This window comes from Myxocyprinus asiaticus, chromosome 7, assembly GCF_019703515.2.
Source record: "Myxocyprinus asiaticus isolate MX2 ecotype Aquarium Trade chromosome 7, UBuf_Myxa_2, whole genome shotgun sequence".
NCBI classification, from domain to species: domain Eukaryota; kingdom Metazoa; phylum Chordata; class Actinopteri; order Cypriniformes; family Catostomidae; genus Myxocyprinus; species Myxocyprinus asiaticus.
In genome coordinates, this window is record NC_059350.1 from 16095782 (window position 1) to 16112528 (window position 16747).

Here is a 16747-nt window from a genome sequence, read left to right on the forward strand (position 1 = left end):
CTTTTGATCAGGGCAATTTGAGTGATTTCTGTTAGCTTTATGATTTAAAAAGGAGCCAAACAACTATGTGATAATAAATGGCTTCATATGATCACTGTCCTTAAAGAAAAGACAGTTTTTTTGCATGATCAGTCATATTTTCAAAATCAATGCCAAAATTTCACAATTTCTGCCAGAGTATGCAAACTTTTGAGCACAACTGTATATATATATTAGGGCTGTCAAAATCAATGTTACAATTTGTAATCAAATTAATTACATAACATTCCATTAATTAATCAAATTAATCTAGGGCTGTCAATCATTTGATTAATCAAATTATTTTATTTTTTTCGCAATTAATCGCAGATTTTGAAAATGCAGAAATTCGACACCACATGTACTTATTTTCCTGTCAAAATGCATTTATTTCCATCTTAGGATAGAAAACAAAACAGTATGTAACAATAACTGCTTTATTATTATTTTACAAACAAAGCCTTCCACAGTATAAAGATGGAAATGCACTAAAATAAACACTCCCAAAGTCTAATTGGGAGGTTGACTTATTGAAATTATTAGTCCCCATAGGTTGAGTATTCATTCATATTTTCATTCATTTCATATTTCTATATTATCTATATATCTCATAATTTTACATTTAAAATATTAATCTCACAACATTATTTATGCATTTGCAACTGCTGTGTAAATGCATTTATTCCTGCTCTCTGAAAATACATCCAATTACCACTTCAGATGCAATTTCTGTGCCACTTCTACTGTGTAAAGATGGATTTAGTCCCCATAGATTTAGTATTCATTGCAATGGGCATTAAATCTCTTAATCTCTCATCCTCCACAATATTAGACTGTGGCTATCTGCTTTCCTTCAGCAATCGTAAAGCAGCATTAATGATTCGCGTCAGAGCGTCAACGCCAGTGTCAAGTGTCGCTTTGAACTCCACGGGAAAAGCGGAGTGATAGTTAAGACTTGGCGTGCTTCTTTGGTAATTAAAATGCACCTTACATAGGATAATAATACGTTTCCTTAATCATTTCTTTAGCAGTAAAGTTATAATAGAGAGATGGTTAAATACTAAACAAATTAATATGTACATTAAAGTGCTAAACAGTTGGTACATAATAAACAATGATTATACATAATTACCCTGTTTTAACTTTTACCTATTGTGGCTTTTAAACAGACTTCTGCTAACAGGACAATGGAAATGGAAAACTTGTACATTTCTGAGACTTGGGTAAAAAAATGAGAAAACAGCAGCACAAACACACACTTAGGGAACCTCAAAACTACTGCAATGTTATAAAATACACAGAAGTCAATAATGTGTTACAGTAGCTTCCCTGGAAATCGTAGATTCATCGCGATCGGTAAACACATGAGTAATGTTCGATTCATTAAAGCATGACAAGAAATGTTAGCTTCAAGAACCCTACCAGAAAACATATCCAGCATTATAGCAAGTAAACAACTTCGCCAAACAGTTAACAAATAAACATCCATCTAGCCTGCTGCAATGCTGTCTGGAACTGTGTGACTGGCTGACTCATACAAATCATTTTTGTAGGCTTACTGTAGTGAATCGGGGTAAGGCAAGGACATTGTTTTGAACACTGATTTTGTATATATTCAATCAATAATGGCATTTTGTTCATTTTTAACCAAAAACAGTTCTGTAGTGCAGCTTTAAAGTAATCAAACTGTAGCTAAGACTAATTATTGGGACAAAAGGCATCCCGATTGTAACTCAGTTGGGATGCGGGACATGGCTATGTCATCCTATGTCATAAACACAGCAATTTGCTGTGTCAAGTTAAACGTAGTTAAACTTTGTGTTTGAACACAAGAACGCATCCTCATTTTGTGCTGTTGCTAGTGTCATGCACGCCTGAGTGTGGTTTGTTGTCTGTACAGCTGTGCGTTGCCTATACAGCTGGAATTTCACTTACTGTCCCCTGCTGAAAACAGGTGGTACTTCAAGCTTGAATTGCTCCAATGATAGGAATTACATTCCAGGAACATGATTAATTGCACAAATTTTTTTAACACTTTATATTTTATATAATTAATCGCACTGAATTAATGCGTTAAATCAAAAGCCCTAATATATATATATATATATATATATATATATATATATATATATATATATATATATATAGACTATTATAATATGCTTATACAGTGAAACCCTGTGTAATTTAACATTTTAAATTAAAACACACTGCCTGGCCAAAACAAAAGTTGCATAGTGTAATATTTTGTTGGACTGCCTTTAGCTTTGATTACGGCATGCATTCATCATGGCATTGTTTCAACAACCTTATGCAACGTCATAACATTTACTTCCGTCCAGCGTTGCATTAATTTTTGGCCAAGATCTTGTATTGATTACGGGAGAGTCGAACCACTCCGTAAAGTCTTCTCCAGCACATCCCAAAGACTTTCAATAGGGTTAAGATCAGGACTCTGTGTTGGCCAGTTCATGTGTGAAAATTATTCTTCATGCTCCCTGAACCAGTCTTTCACAATTTGAGCCTGATGAATCTTGGCATTGTCATCCTGGAATATGCCTGTGCTGTCAGGGAAGAAAAAATCCATTGATGGATAACCTGGTCATTCAGTACATTCAGTTAGTCAGCCGACTAAATTTTACTGCCGCATAACGTTTCTGAGCCTAGACCTGACCAGTTGAATCAACCCCAGATTATAACACTGCCTCCAGAGGCTTGTACAGTGGGCACTATGCATGACGGGTGCATCTTACCCTGAATCAAATCTGGACTCATCAGACCACATGACCTTTTTCAATTGCTCCACAGTCCAATCTTTATGCTCCCTAGCAAATTGAAGTAGTTTTTTCCAATTAGCCTCACTAACAAGTGGCTTTCTTGTGGCCACACAGCTGTTTAGTCCCAGTCCTGTAAATTCTTGTCGCATTGTGCATGTGGAAATGCTCTTACTTTCATTATTAAACATAGCTGTGAGTTCTATGGTCGTTCAATTACGATGTGACTTCACCAAGAATTTTAGTGATCTCCGATCACGATCATTCAAGATGTTTTTCCGACCACATTTCTTCCGCGAAGGTGATGGTTCACCACTATTCTTCCAGGTTTTAATAATGCGTTGGATAGTTCTTAACCCAATTCCAGCAATCTCCTTAGTTGTTTTCTTTGCTTGATGCAGGCCAATAATTTGCCCCTTCTGAAACACAGTAACATCTTTTCCACGACCACGGGATACGTCTTCCGACATGGTTGTTTAAGAAATGAGAAGCTACATACTGCATCAGTTAGGGTTAAAAGAATTGTTGCCAGCTGAAACATATTAATCACTGCAATAATGTTCCAATCATAGGCTCTTAAGTATCTGCTTATTTAAATCCAAATGGTGACTTTTTTTTTTTTTTGGCCAGGCAGTGTATATTGATAGTCTAAAAGAAATGAAAACTACAATTAATTGAAAAACTATAACTAAACTAAAACTGACAAACACAGTTTGCAAAATAACTGAAACTAAACAGATGAATTATTTGAAATTGGAAATGAAATAAAAATTAAAACTCTATTCAAAATTCAAAACTTACCTTGGCACATAAACATTGCCCAGAAGTCTGTTTTAAGATTTAAGATTTAATTTGTTGAGTTTTGCGTATCGGCTGAACATCTCTAGAATTTCCATTTCGAATGTTAGAATGACATTTAGCATTTTTAAGATTTTGAATATACAGTATGCAAATCTGATCTTTTTAAGATGTTCATAAGATGTTTGTACACAATAATTAGAATGTGATGCTTACTAGAAGATGCTGACATCTTGTACTGTAGATGAATATGTGTTTTGTTTTTCTCTCTCTCAGGAGGAGGAGTCCGCTCCAGTGCCACTTTCTCTTCCTGTGTCGGAATACCTCACCCCTTCCTGGTCTCTCTCTCCTTCCTCCTCTCCTCTCTCTCACTCGGAGCCCAGTGACCGCGACTCGGATGATGCCAATAGAGAGACGCGTATGCGAACACCTTACCACCACAAGAAGCATAAAGCCTCCACCACTCCGGCCGCACATACCAAAAGAAAACCACATCAGATACTCCCCAATCATCCTCCCTTATTTCCTTGCTCCCTCCTGTCCTCCCCTCTGCAGCCCTCTGCTTCTTGCAGACCTGTGTTTAAGTGCCCGGCACCTGCAGGAGTTCCTGTTAATAGTGTCAGTGTGGCAGTGGGTCGTGGACAGAGTGCCATGGCACAGAAACAGTGCTGTATTTACTGCGGCCGTCACTTCCGATCTCTCCCACGGCATCTGGCAAAACACCACGCCCACCAACCAGATGTGCGCTCTGCCCTGAAGCAAGTGCACTCCTCTGGCAATCCTCCTCATCTACAGGCTTCCCTCCCATCATCATCTCCTTCCAGCAAGCATTCCCAAGAGACTCCTGTGCCAGGTGTGGTGGTGGGAGCACCACAGTCTCCTCCCCCTCCTTCAATGTCTCCAGTTAGAAAAAGCCCTGCCCTCTCTAGCCCTACTCGCAAATGTTCTGCCCTGCCCCCAACGACCCCACCCAGAAGGGGAGGTGTTCCAGTGTCTGTGTTAAAAAGGAGCCCACCTACTCCCGTGACTCCCCCCAGGAAAGCAGTGCGAAGAGTGAAAAAAGAGAAAGAGGTTGTAGATATTTTTGAGAATATGAAAGAAGAAGTGCCAACTCCAGTGTTTGTGGAGCAGGTGAAGGAGCCGGAGTCAGAGCAACTGAAAGAAGAGGGAGAGGAGAATGGAGGTAGAGAGGAAGAAAGTGGAGCAGAGGATAATACAGACTTATCAAGGTTAGTCATCTAAAGTTATTTTCAGAGTTTAGTTCCAACCATGCTCTTACACACCTGCCTGTAATTTTCAAGTAATCCCGAAGAACTTGATCTTTTTGCGTTCCCTCGCAATAGTTTGCGTTCCCTTGAAATGCATTTTGCATTCCTTTGCAGTTATTTTGAGTTCTCCTTATACCTTATCCATCCTTATGAAAATTAACCATGGTTTTACTACAGTGACCATAGTTGAATTATGGTATTTACAGCAAAACCGTTACCACAAAACAGTTTTACTAAAGTAACCATATTACCGTAGTAATAATACAGGAAAACAAAAACTATGGTAATAAAAATCATGGTTTTACCACAGTAAATTGTAGTAAATTTACAATGGTAAATTTTCTGCTTATGGTTTTACTACATATACCAGTTGAACTATTGTGAGGAAACACAAATCTACATAAAAAGTATTTTAATTCCCTCCCTGTCCTCTAAGGGGCTCTGTACATTCTGTGTCATTTATCTAATCCTCTACTTTTACTCTTTTCCCAGTTCGCATCATCCCCACATGCTACCTCTTCTATCCTCCCTCTCCTCCCTGGTGTTGTACCTGCGGCGCCTGCAGCACTCTGCCTTCATCTCTCTCTCTCGCTCACCTCAATCAGCCGAGGCCTGGCGCCTCCTCTGTCATTCCAGCCTGGCACTTCTCATCCTCTACAACCGTCGGCGTGAATGTGAAGTCTCCAAACTCACCATCTCTGAATACCAGGCCCGCGTCACACCCCAGATCCCCATCCCTGTGCCGCCCGGAGCCCCGCCGGCTCTCACTCCACTCGAGGCATCACTCTCCCCCTTCGAGCGGATGGTCCTCCCCCATCTCCCTCGTGTTGGGGTACGGGGGAAGCGGGGCCGCGTGCAGCCTCTCATCCTTCCACCGCACTCTGAAGCCTGTCTGGAGATGCTTCTGCAGACACGTGCCGGTGTGGGCATTGATCCCCAGAATCCCTACATCTTTGCCCGGCCATTCCATTCTCCAGCCACTCCGCTGAGAGGAACAGACTTACTGCGCAGCCTAGCCCGGTCCAGTGGTACTTGGCACCCACGTGCCCTAACGCAGATGAGTGTACGCAGGCAGGTGGCGATACTTACACAGTTGCTGTTGTTAAATGAAGTCGAGGAGGAGGGGCAGCAAGGGGCTGCCACAGAAAGATTGGAAAGCTTCCTTCAGAAAGAGTATCATGTGACGCAAAGCTGTGCAACCATTGGACAGAACCCTGGGCTGATGGGGCTGATTGGTCGGGTAGTACTATGTGGAGAGAGAGATGGCGTCTTGTTCCGAGGAACGAGTTTGCATCATATCTGTCTGGAGTTAGATGGTGAGTAAGTGTGTTTTGTTGAGCCAAAGGGGGTTTTTACATTTAGTCACTTCATGCATCTCGATTGATAGATTGTTATCTAATTGGATATGCACATTCCATATACACTTGGCAACATAAATGTATCCTCCATGTTAATGTTGAAAGTTTGAGAAAGTTGAGAGACCAGATCAATTTACACTTTTCTTGGGCGGCATGTACACTTGATCTTTTCATGATTCAAGAGCTGTCTGATCATTAACAATGCATGAAGTGACCAAATCTAAAAAAAACAAAATACAAAGATATTTCGGGACCTGGGTAGCTCAGCGGGTATTGATGCTGACTACCACCCCTGGAGTTGCGAGTTCGAATCCAGGGCATGCTGAGTGACCCCAGCCAGGTCTCCTAAGCAACCAAATTGGCCCGGTTGCTTGGGAGGGTAGAGTCACTTGGGGTAACCTCCTCGTGGTCGCGATTAGGGGTTCTCGCTCTCAATGTGGTGCGTGGTAACTTGTGTGTGGATCGTGGAGAGTAGCATGAGCCTCCACATGCTGTGAGTCTCCGCGATGTCATGCACAGCGAGCCACGTGATAAGATGCGTGGATTGACGGTCTCAGAAGCGGAGGCAACCGCTTGTCCTCCACCACCCGGATTGAGGTAAGTAACCACGCCACCACGAGGACCTGCTAAGTAGTGGGAATTGGGCATTCCAAATTGGGAGAAAGGGGGATTTAAAAAAAAAAAAGATACTTCAGATATAAATAAGAGCATTGGACATATCGGTCATAATTAGTAGTAACTTGCTGTAACACCTCTGCCCACTCCTTTCAGTGTTGTCAGGGAACTCTGCAGACTCACTGTCAGAGGAGTCAGATGTTGAGCATAGTAAAGAGAAATCAAAGGCAGCTTCTCCAACAACCACCATCATGATGAAGAAAACAACATGCAACAGCAAATCGCCCCAACCCAAAAAGATGAGCAGCATCTCCCCGCTCTCATCAGGACGTAAAAGGACCTCAGGACAGCCTAAGCCTGGTGAGTTTGAGTGTATGATTGTCTTATAACAGTGTGAAAATATTTCTCCTTACAGCTCAGTCCAGGACCTAAGGATAACACTGGCATGATGGTAGTCTCAGCCTCAGATGGCAAGCCCACATAGACCATGCTTTTACCGTCTGATGCACATAGCACACAAAATTGGAAAACGCTTTCTCAAACCACTCACCGCAAATCTTATTGGCTGGTTTGATGGAACTTCCACCTGTGTTTATAGGAGTAGGACAGATTTGAATTGTATTCACTCTTAACCTGTGATTTTCATTGACTACTTTTATATCCACAGTATATTTCAATCAAATGTGATGTAAGTGATGTTAGCCCTTCTGGAACTTCTGCCAGACTCAACCACTGTATCAAAACACCACCCTCCGAAGATAGTGTTGTACCGTTAAGACTTTTGTAATCTGAGATGGAGCAGGAAAGCAGTACCGCGTAGGGCTTTACCTGGTCATTGGTAAAGTTCAGTCTGCAATAACGTGCCATAAGGCTAGAGGTATAGGCCTGAGACCTTCAGCACAATGCTGGCTCATTAACCTCAGTGTGTGTGTGTGTGGGCCTGGGGGAGAGCCTCACCAGTGTTTGCACAGGAATAATGATTAACATACATAGTCCTCGCTCTCTTTCTCTCTCAGGTAAACGTGGCGTGCTGAAGCGGCCTTGGTCTGAGGCAGAGCGGGCAGCTGTGGAGTCCCACCTAGTGCAGAATATCATGGAGCTGCGTGTGCCTGCGAAAGCAGATTGTGAACGCTGTCTGGAGCTCTGCCCTCTGCTGGTCACTAACCGCCGCGATTGGAGAGCTGTTAAATTCTACTGCCACAACCGTATCCAGCTGCTCAAGAAAACCCAGCAGAGGCAGGGCCCGCCATCCCTGTCTGTCTGTTGAGGCGGCCCATCAGTTGGCAGCTAGGGAGGGTTGTACAATATTAGGTGGCGTATGAGGAATGTGTGGAGGTGCTCGATGAAAATATTTACATGGTACAGACACTTTAAACACCACATAAAGAAGGCTTTAATTGATGTGATGTAATGTATTATGTGATATGTGTTCAGTGTATAAAACATAAAAATGGTACCTTTGGAACAGAGCCACTCTTGGTAGCAGAGGAAATTCAGTTTGTTTTGCATACTAATGTCATGACTATGACAAAAGAACACTAGTTTTTGTCTGCATATTCAGCAGGAGTTTTGCTGTTAATGGTTTGAAAGTAGATTAAAAAATGTTGACCAGTTAAAAGTCTTAATGCTTTCTGGTGTCTTTTTAGCCATATATCAATTGTATCAAGATTGAAAAACAGGCAAACTGGGCAACTTGTGCTTTGAAGGGAGTAAAACATCAATCTCATTCACACCTGTAGTGACCTATCTCTACTACATGTGGAAAATATAATGAGAAAATTAAGCTATAAGAAGCTAAATGGATAATAAAAAGTGTGCAGAGAACACAAAATCTCATCAAAGTTAATTTTTATCTGACTGAAATGACAAAGGTCTCTGAAACCAACTCAAATTTCAACATTCAGCATCATATTCTGCTGAGCATTAACCTTTTATTTTCTTAATTTGTAATGTTGTATTGTAAACATATGATAACCACACCTAACACCTCAGCTTGTACTTTATTTAATGATTTTATTCTTTGCTGTTTTGTTATCTGTCCTTTCGGTCATTGTAATGTACATATATACACATATATATTCATTACTATTTATAGTAGTATTGTTGTTACTATTAAAACGTACTGTGGCAAGCGTTTTTTCATTTCCACTTTCATGTAAATATTGAATGTAAATATTTGCAGAAAAAAAGTAGCAAAAATACAAAGAGCATTGTGAATATACATTGTAATCAAGCCAAACATGTTTTTGTGTCGTCTGTGTTTTTCTAAGTTGTCTGAAGTTATAATTAAAAAGTTTTGTTTGTAATTCTACACTTGGTCTTATTTATGCCTCTCTCTTCATATCCACAAGAACAACAATACTTGCCTCAATCACACAATTCAGCAGTTTCTCTTTCAGTGCTAAGATGTACGGATTTAGTGATCTTTCTGTTATACATTAATTTTAAAAATCTAACATAAGTTGCTATTGTTGTTTATGATATTTTAAAAGGACTTTTTTTTTTTTTTTTTCCAAGCATAGTACAAATTCCCCATATTGATTAGGTTGTCATTGCACTTTGCACTCAAAGGTTGGACAGAGTGACACACAATTATTTGTTTTGCTCCAGCCAAAAAGGTTTGTTTGCATTAAATGTTGTACGTCCCTGCTGTCTCTAGTAAAAAAAAAAAATAATTAAAAAAAAAAAAATCTTGATAAAAGAGAATGTATTAATAGTTTACATGTAAATGTACCAATGGAATTTTTATCTTCATTGTGGAATCAGCGCTATGGGGGGGCTATTATTTTTGCAGTCAGTAAAAACATTAAGAACAATAAGTCTGAAAAACAACTAGTGGGTTTTGCTTATTTTGGATTATGGATAAAATTTCAGCTTTCACAGACTGTCTTCTGAAGCGATCCAGTTGGTTTTGGGTGAGAAATGTAATTCCTTTTTCACTGTACATCTTGACAGTCTGTAGTCTCCTTGGTGATCATGATTTCAAGCTCGATTACACTTACTATAGTGTCATTTAGTGCTCTGCGCATGCGTCAAGCACTGGGAAATGTAATCGAGCTTGAAATCATGATCATGCCTAAAGACTGCAATGGCAAGATGTAAAGTGAAAAAGGAGTTATATTTTGGTCCGTACTCACCCAAAACCAACTGGATTGTTTCAGAAGATAATGATTAAACCACGAGTCTTATGGATTATTTTATGGTGACTTTATCTCCTTTTTGAAGCTTTTGAAGTTCTGGTCACCATTCATTTGCATTGTATGGATCTACAGATCTGAGATATTCTTCCTTTGTTTGTGTTCAGCAGAAGAAAGTAAGTCATACACAACTGGGATGGCATGAGGGTGATTAAATGATGAGATAATTTTCATTTTTGGGTGAACTATTCCTTTAACGTGAGTTTAGAATGTAAATGTGAGACCAGTTACTCTGCAACATGGAAAACATGTAAAGACAGAGAATAGTTACTATTTAAATTTCTTATAGAATTTAGTAATTAATATCAGTGATTTAAAAACAAGATCGATATTGGCACCCACATTTTGTATCAGTGCATCCCTAATAAACTCAGCAAAAAAAGAAACATCCTCTCACTTTCAACTGCTTTTATTTTCAGCAAATTTAACGTGTAAATATTTGTATGAACATAAAAAGATTCAACAACTAAGACATAAACTGAACAAGTTTCACAGACATGTGTCTAATACAAATGGAATAATGTGTCCAAAGGAGGGGTTGGGTTGTCAAAATCAAAAGTAACAGTCAGTATCTGGTGTGGTCACCAGCTGCATTATGTACTGCAGTGCATCTCCTCCTCATGGACTGCACCAGATTTGCCAGTTCTTGCTGTGAGATGTTACCCCACTCTTCCACCAAGGCACTTGCAAGTTCCCAGACATTTCTGGGGGGAATGGCCCTAGCCCTCACCCTCCGATCCAACAGGTCCCAGATATGCTCAATGGGATTGAGATCCGGGCTCTGCACTGGCCATGGCAGAACACTGACATTCCTGTCATGCAGGAAATCACGCACAGAACGAGAAGTATGGCTGGTGGCATTGTCATGCTGGAGGGTCATGTCAGGATGAGCCTGCAGCAAGGGTACCACATGAGGGAGGAGGATGTCTTCCCTGTAACGCACAGTTTTGAGATTGCCTGCAATGACAACAAGCTCAGTCCGATGATGCTTTGACACACTGCCCCAGACCATGACGAACCCTCCACCTCCAGACGCTCATTCCTTCGATGATAAACGTGAGTCTGACCATCACCCCTGGTGAGACAAATCCGCGACTCATCAGTGAAGAGCACTTTTTGCCAGTCATGTCTGGTCCAGCGAAGGTGGGTTTGTGCCCATAGGCGATATTGTTGCCGGTGATGTCTGGTAAGGACTTGCCTTACAACAGGCCTACAAGCCCTCAGTCCAACCTTTCTCAGCCTATTGCGGACAGTCTGAGCACTGATGGAGGGATTGTGCATTCCTGGTATAACTCGGGCAGTTGTATTTGCCATCCTGTACCTGTTCCGCGATATTCGGATGTACTGATCCTGTGCAGGTGTTGTTACATGTGGTCTGCCACTGCAAGGATGATCAGCTGTCCTTCCTGTCTCCCTGTAGCACTGTCTTAGGCATCTCACAGTACGGACATTGCGATTTATTGCCCTGGCCACATCTGCAGTCCTCATGCCCCCATGCAGCATGCCTAAGGCACGTTCAAGCAGATGAGCAGGGACCCTGGGCATCTTTCTTTTGGTGTATTTCAGAGTCAGTAGAAAGGTCTCTTTAGTGTCCTAAGTTTTTATAACTGTGACCTTAATTGCAAACCGTCTGTAAGCTGTTAGTGTCTTAATGACTGTTCCACAGGTGCATGTTCATTAATTGTTTGTGGTTCATTGAACAAGCCTTTACAATAAAGATCTGTAAAGTTATTTTGATTTTTACAAAATTATCTTTAAAATACAGTGTCCTGAAAAAGGTATGTTTCTTTTTTTGCTGAGTTTATATCACTATATCATACACATGCTGTTTACCTTCTCACTGTTATGAATGGACCTGGTCAAAGGTCAATGTATGATGAAATATGGCTTCCATCGGAGTTCTCTCGAACTACAGTTTGTGTACTGCTGATCTAAAGATGTAACATATTAGAATACATATTTATAAATAAATACAAGGCACATTTGGAAGAATTATGTGTGATATATCATTATCTTATCTGAACCGCTACACCCACACTTTTAACATCTAAGTGAATCTGAACACTAATGTTTTTCTTTATGGAAGGCAGAATGCAATTAGAAGGCATTTTGTAGTCAACTGTAATATTTTGTCCACTTTCTGACATGTAATAAAATGCTGCCTTTACCTTCAAGACCCAAAAGCCCCTAGCTGTGACACTGTGTCTACCAGGCAGGGTTGTTTGTGAATGTTTAGAATGGCATTTTTAATGTTTTAATTATTTTTGACATTTGAATCTTCAAATGTCAATGACTGACAAATATGTAGACATATTGGACAGTGTATCAGATTGGACTGACAAATATGTATATATTTTGACACAAAATTTGATTTTTAAAAATGCAAATTAAACATATTTATTTTCGAGATTATAATTGGATGCCACTTGCAGAAATTAAACAAAAATGTAAGGTCACATGACAATGTAGTATATGAATGATTTTAACTTGCATATTTAGGCCTATTTATTCTTTTTATATTCAATCTCTTTTATTATCCATGGTCTTGGTGTTGCTAGTGTCATACTCTACCAGTTGCTACATGGGCAGGAGAAGTGAGACATAAATATTAAAATACCTGTATGTTACAAAATGTGTCACACTGAACTAGCTGCCCATACATCTACCAGCCACAAAATTTACAGAAGCTATTTACACAAGGTTATTCTGTTGCCGTTTTGGAACACCTCTGATCTACTTCAAGTCCTTTTCCCTCTTTCAGTCTTTGCAGTACTTTCTCCCATATATTACCTTTTCATATTATTGTCATTTTTAACTGCTATTACTCAACAGATCATCATTCTGACAGGCCCGGCACCAGCTCTAAGATCTAAGGTGGGCACAGGTATCTTAGGGTGGGCTGTACATTTGGCACTAAAAAAAAATAGCCATGGTATTAGTCTTTGTTTTATGGTACCATGTGATACCATGGTATTCTTTAAAGCATCTTGGAGTACTAAGTAAATATCATGGTACATGAATCATTCAGTAGCAAATATGCCTTGTATGGCTATGAAATGATGCAAGAAATGTGCATTTTCTTGAATTTTTTCAAAACAATCAGGGTTCCCATGGAAACGCTGATTCAGCATGCCAGTGGCACCTGAAACACACAAGGGCAAAACATGAACATGCTTTGACAAAAACAGACAGGGAATGTTGATGCTACGGCCCTCATCAGACAAAAACTCATCCTGGCAAGGTGACAGGACCGTGACATCACCAGAGGGCGTACAGCGGCAACTCACACACTGCGGTAATCCACCACCAGACCCATGCGCCCACACAAAGCATGTACACGAAACACAAGACAGACAGGGGACAATGATGTCATGGTCCCAAACAACCGCACCCGTGCACTCACACAAAGGGGGTACACAAAACACTGAGGCAGGCCGATATTGCCATGGTCCCGTCAGGCAGAACCTCAACCTGACAAGGTGACCGGACTGTGACTGTACCCCCCCTCGAAGGGATGCCTCGTGGCATCCCAACGGGAAAATCAAATAAAAGGAAAAAGACAAACAACACGAACACTTAAAGAACAAGAAACACCATAGGAAGGGAGGGAAACCAGGGAGGGAGTTTAAGGAAAGGGGAGGGGTCTGGCAGCCTGGGAAGGGGCCTCAGGGCAAGGGCTGGTTCAGGCGGCCTGGGGGGAGGCCTCAGGGTGGAGGAAACACAGGAATGGGCTATGGCCGCTGGGCAGGGGGCAGGGAACTAGGTGGCAACTGCTGGACAGGGTTCATGGGGGGGGCGGCTCAGTGGGTGGAGCCACGGACAGCACAGACGTGGACACTGATAGCAGCAGGGGAACAGCTTCCGTGGCTGTAAGCACAGGCAATGATGGAGGAACGATCTCCGAGGTCGTGGGCACTGGCAGTGGCAGGGGAACAGCCTTCATGGCTGGGAACACAGGCAGGGATAGGGAAACAACCTCCATGGTCATGGGCACTGGCAGTGGCAGGGGACCAGCCTTCGTGGCTGGGAACACAGGCAGGGACAGGGAAACGACCTCCATGGTCATGGGCAGTGGCAGGGGACCAGCCTTTGTGGCTGTGAACACAGGCAGGGACAGGGGAATGACCTCCATGGTCGTGGGTACTAGCAGTGGCAGGGAAACTGCCTTCATGGCTGTGAACACAGGCAGGGACAGGGGAATGACTTTCGTGGTCACTGACAGTGGCAGGGGAACAGCCCTCGTGGCTGTGAACACAGGTACAGAGAGGGGAACAACCTCCGTGGTCATGGGCACTGGCAATGGTGTTTGAACGACCCTCGCGGCTGTGAACACCGGTAAAGACAGGAGAACGACCTTCGTGGTCACAGGCAGTGGCAGGGGAACAGTCTCAGTGGCTGTGAGCGCTGGCAGTGACAAGGGAACAGCCTCCGTGGCCAGGAGTGCTGGCAGTGACTGGGGAACGGCCTCCATGGCCGGGAGTGCTGGCAGTGACTGGGGAACGGCCTCCGTGGCCAGGAGTGCTGGCAGCAACTGAGGAACAGTCTCCGTGGCCGGGGTGTAGGCAGCGACCGGTGGAACGCCCTTCGTAGCTGGGAGTGCTGGCAGCGACTGGAGAACGTCCTCCGTGGTCGGTGGCGCTGACAGCGACTGGGGAACAGCCTCCGTGGCCGGGGGCACCTGGGGAACAGAAGCCCTTCTCCTCCTCCTACGGGTGGCTCGGAGCACTACTGTGGCAATGACCGTCATGACCAAGGACGCTGGCACTGGGACGGACGAGGCTTTAGGCACTGGATCTGGGACGGACAAGGCTTCAGGAACAGGCTTGTTGGCTGTGGCAGGCATGGGTGGTGGCTCGTTGGCCGTGGCAGGCGTGGGCGCCGGCTCGTTGGCCGTGGCGGGCGTGGGCACCGGCTCGTTGGCCGTGGCGGGCGTGGGCACCGGCTCGTTGGCCGTGGCGGGCGTGGACGATAGCCCGTTGGCCGTGGCAGGCGTGGGCGCCAGCTCGTTGGCCGTGGCAGGCGTGGGCGTGGGCACCGGCTCGTTGGCTGTGGCGGGCGTGGGCACCGGCTCGTTGGCCGTGGCGGGCGTGGGCACCTGCTCGTTGGCCGTGGCGGGCGTGGACGATAGCCCGTTGGCCGTGGCAGGCGTGGGCGCCGGCTCGTTGGCCGTGGCGGGCGTGGGCACCGGCTCGTTGGCCGTGGCGGGCGTGGGCACCGGCTCGTTGGCCGTGGCGGGCGTGGGCACCGGCTCGTTGGCCGTGACGGGTGTGAACGATGGCCCGTCGGCCGTGGCAGGCATGGATGATGGCCTCAGTGACCGTGGGCGCTGAGGGCAGCGGGAAAATGGCTTCCATGACCGTGGACATAAGTAGTGGCAGGGAAATGGCCTCAGTGACTGTGGGTGCAGACAGCAGCAGGGAAACAGCCTCCATGGCTGTGGAAGCTGGCAGTGGCAGAGGAGCAGGCGTCTGGCTCCTCCTCCTCCCCCAGGCGGTGAACGGTTCACCACACTGCAGCGCGACTGGGTCGAACACTCGACAGAGCTCCGCACCGAAATCCAGGAACGAGGCGCAACAAGGGCATTTGTTGTCCCACATGGCGGTTCCACCCTAAGCAGCCTCTCCGGTGAGGCGCAGGATGATGTAAGCCACCTTCATATGTTCAGTCGGGATAGCAGAGGGCTGCGAAGTGAAGAACAGAGCACACTGGGACAAAAAGGCGAGACAGGATCCCTCACCTGAGAATGGAGCTGGAGGGAGGATGCCCATGCGAAGCCGATGGGGGTGTCCTGAGCGGGACTGGGATCGGAAGGAGGACGGAGCTGCTGGACCATTGCGGTGAGTTCTGAGAGCTGCGAAGCCACCATTTCCAAAGCGTGGTTGGAGGCAGAGATTTGATCTTGTTGTCGTCCAAGCAGAGCTATGAGAGGGCAGAGCGAAGAGATAAATCCTCCGCTGGGTCCATGTGTGGTCAGATCGTTCTGTCAGGGAGGTGTAGATACAGGACCCTTAGAGCAGAGGGAAACAGCTAAATAAGATTTATTAATCAACAAAATAAATCCTCCCCCGAGACGCGGGCAGAGACCGAGGAATTCCCATGGAAATGCTGATTCAGCATGCCAGCAGCACCTGAAACCCATAAGGGCAAAACATGAACACACTTTGACGAAAACAGACAGGGAAAGATGATGCCACGGCCCTTGTCAGACAAAAACTCAACCTGGCAAGGTGACAGGGCCGTGACATCACTGGAGCTTTCTCCGCCCATGAGCACTTGCAGTGTTTAGCTCCGTTCATTATAACAATAGTGGTTTTCACTTACAGCACTCTCCGTCGACATGTCTCACGGGCTGGATGAAACCTGTCTGGTTCGCCAAGGTGGGCCGAACTCGTGATGGGGTGGGCAAGGCCTGTATTATGCAAGTTTCTGATGTGGACATGACTTACCAAATGCTTATCAAGAGCAGTCAGTCTTTACACTAAAAAGCTTGAAACAGAAACTGCATCTGCATAAATGCATTTACAATTGCGGGACACAATGTATCATGCGCTCGAATGTTGTATTTGTGAAAAAACTTTGCCTGCTGTTTTGATACTGGTGCACAGCTGACAGCGTACTGATTTTATGCGAATAAGACGTATTTTCATAACCTAGTGTCAACTTTCCTTTTTTTTAAGAATTCCAAAAAAAGTGTTGTGAAAGCGCAACCCTGGCAACAC

General features: G+C 44.1%; 1 protein-coding gene across 1 annotated transcript in view; it reads left to right on the forward strand.

The window, feature by feature from the left end:
- LOC127443882 (uncharacterized) overlaps nt 1-9142 on the forward strand; it is a 49735-nt gene extending 40593 nt beyond the window's left edge. The window contains exons 6-9 of the mRNA XM_051702890.1: nt 3867-4819; nt 5351-6174; nt 6988-7191; nt 7848-9142. Of these exons, the coding sequence (XP_051558850.1) occupies nt 3867-4819; nt 5351-6174; nt 6988-7191; nt 7848-8098 (2232 nt within the window). The 3' untranslated portion in view covers nt 8099-9142. The remainder of the gene's footprint in view (nt 1-3866; nt 4820-5350; nt 6175-6987; nt 7192-7847) is intronic.
- The last annotated feature ends 7605 nt before the right edge of the window (nt 9143-16747 follow it).